General features: G+C 44.2%; 1 protein-coding gene across 1 annotated transcript; it reads left to right on the top strand.

The window, feature by feature from the left end:
- Nucleotides 1-333: 333 nt before the first annotated feature.
- On the top strand, nucleotides 334-949 carry LOC148009194 (uncharacterized). Its single transcript, XM_087673689.1, has 3 exons — nucleotides 334-468; nucleotides 560-706; nucleotides 791-949. Exons 1-3 carry the CDS (start codon nucleotides 406-408, stop codon nucleotides 947-949), a joined length of 369 nt encoding a protein of 122 aa, XP_087529815.1. The 5' UTR covers nucleotides 334-405.
- Nucleotides 950-2,191: the final 1,242 nt, after the last annotated feature.

Raw genomic sequence — 2,191 nt, 5'->3', positions numbered from 1 at the left:
CGATGTTACGGATAGGGGCGGGGTAGTCATGGATGCGAGAGGAAAGAGGTGATGGAGTATATGCGGGGGGTAGTTTCAAACATGTATAGAAACTGTTTTGTAAAATTTAAAGATCAGGATAGCCGGTTAGTTAGGGAGGTCCTAGATAGTGTACATAGTCGGTACCCCAATCCCCCACGAGCGACATTCTCGGATGTATGGGGAAGGACGCGAATAAGGGAGATCTTAAGTAATAAAAGATCTCACCTTAAGAAACTCGCGTACGATGATGGGGTGAATGTAGCTGCGGGTGGCTATCCTTGTGAGAAACCTGCCACTGCCCACAAACGCGAGTGGAAGGAGGCAAAGAAGCGCGCAGAGGGAGGCGTGAAGAGCAGGCAGCATGTGGAGGCACGACGGATCCAGATGGAGACCATTGGATCGTCGCATTTCGGATCTGGCGGCGTCGAGTCGTGGGAGGCAGAGTTCGTAAGTAACTTGCCTCTTTATTTGATTGTTTGCCAAATTCATTGATTCTATGATTGTTTTGATCTTACAAACTATCTTGATTATGTTACAGCGACGGGTTATGGGGAGAGGGCCCACAGCCCACGAGACTGGGTATGCTCGCCGCAATAGCAGACGTGACACGTGGGCCATCTTCAGAAACGAGGGACGTATTACGGATGCGCAGTTTGACGCGGCCATGAGACCATACGGTCGACAGGTACTTGAAAACTCTAAATGAATGATTTCGGTTTATTTAATTGCATATATATGTATACTTACATACGGTATATTTCTTGAACAGGCACAAGCTGCTGATGCTCCTGCCCCTGATGATCCAGCCGCCACTGCTGATGTTCGTGCCACTGCTCCTGGTGGAGGCGAGCACCACTCATCGGAATATACCGATGCGAGCTCCTCTGATCATGGAGAGAGCACAGGGTCCTCATCATCCTCTGATTAGCTTTCAGAATACTATAGGATGTGGTTGTACAAAAAATTTTTGTAACTGAAGCCATGGGCTTTTTTGCACCTAGCTCCCTATTTGACTTTGTATATATTTGTTCCTAATTAAAGCCATGGGCTATTTTGACATATGGACTCCCTTGTACACAAATGTATCATGTATTGACAATGTATTGAATCGTGAGTCTTGAGTCGTGTATTAAGTTTTAGATAGTAATATTGAATCGTGTATTCATAGAGAGTGAGTCTTGAAATCTAAATCGCTCTTTTTTTATGGTGCAATGCACCAAAAAAAAAATCCAGAGAGTGCCTTTGGGTGGCTGGATGCTGGAACAGCATCCAAGCACCCAAAAGCACTCTCTGGATTTTTTTTTCTCTCTGCGATCGCGTGTATAAGCGCGTGTCATCTGTCAAAATTGCGTATATTTGCGCGGATAGTCTGTTAGATTCGCGTGTAAATTTGCAGCAAAACTGCGCAGAACGCGTGTATGGGGTCGTGTATTCGCGCGACTGGCTGTCACTGTACATGCGCTTTTACACGCATGTCTCTGGCCGCGATGATACACGCGCTATTACACGGGCCCGACACTTTTTTTTCCAAGTCATTTTGTGCGGCTAGGAGCGCGAGTATGAGCCCGATCCCTTGTAGTGGAAGAGGCTAAAAATGAAGGAAATGGCATTGCCAAGAAGAGGAGAATTCGATGGATGTTTGCAAAAGTTCATTCTTCCATTGAAGAGTTGGAGATTATCATTATCAAAGCCACTTTCCACAAGAAGTTCATCCCACAATGGCGGAAACATATCACCATCATGATGCATGCTCTATGTGGTGGACTATTTCCTCTTCGTATTCAAGCAGCAGAAACTTGCATCTTGGTGGCAAACTGTTTGGGAACCAACTGAAGAATAGAAGCAGAGAGAATGACTATCCATAGAAGATTTAGCATTCATTGAGAAGTTTCCAGACATCATCAAGTGGGAGATTTTGAAGAAGCTTCAGGAGTCGTGGTCTGTAGAGGTTCATGAAAACAAAAAGAAAAAGAGTTAAAATTTGTTCATGGATGCTCAACAGCAAGATATGTGGGATGCTTAGTGCACTGACAATCTTCTATTTGTCCAATTAGCAACCCACTGGAAGTTTGTAGATAGAGTGTTTTTCACAACATATACTGTTGAAACCCTCAGAAGATGGCATTATTATAATGGTAAAACAATGATCCTAAAAAGAATGATTTTTTAT

Source organism: Lygodium microphyllum, unplaced genomic scaffold (genome assembly GCF_053477565.2).
Source record: "Lygodium microphyllum isolate KBCC unplaced genomic scaffold, Lygodium_microphyllum_v1.1.10 scaffold_33, whole genome shotgun sequence".
Lineage (NCBI taxonomy): Eukaryota > Viridiplantae > Streptophyta > Polypodiopsida > Schizaeales > Lygodiaceae > Lygodium > Lygodium microphyllum.
This window is presented reverse-complemented; position numbering and strand designations above follow the sequence as displayed.

Excerpts from the sequence above, each read along its gene's own strand:
- LOC148009194 (XM_087673689.1), top strand. The coding sequence starts at position 406 with ATGGAGACCATTGGATCGTCGCATTTCGGATCTGGCGGCGTCGAGTCG. Across the intron at positions 469-559 it reads AGTCGTGGGAGGCAGAGTTC|CGACGGGTTATGGGGAGAGG; the intron begins GTAAGTAACTTG and ends ATTATGTTACAG. Across the intron at positions 707-790 it reads TGAGACCATACGGTCGACAG|GCACAAGCTGCTGATGCTCC; the intron begins GTACTTGAAAAC and ends TTTCTTGAACAG.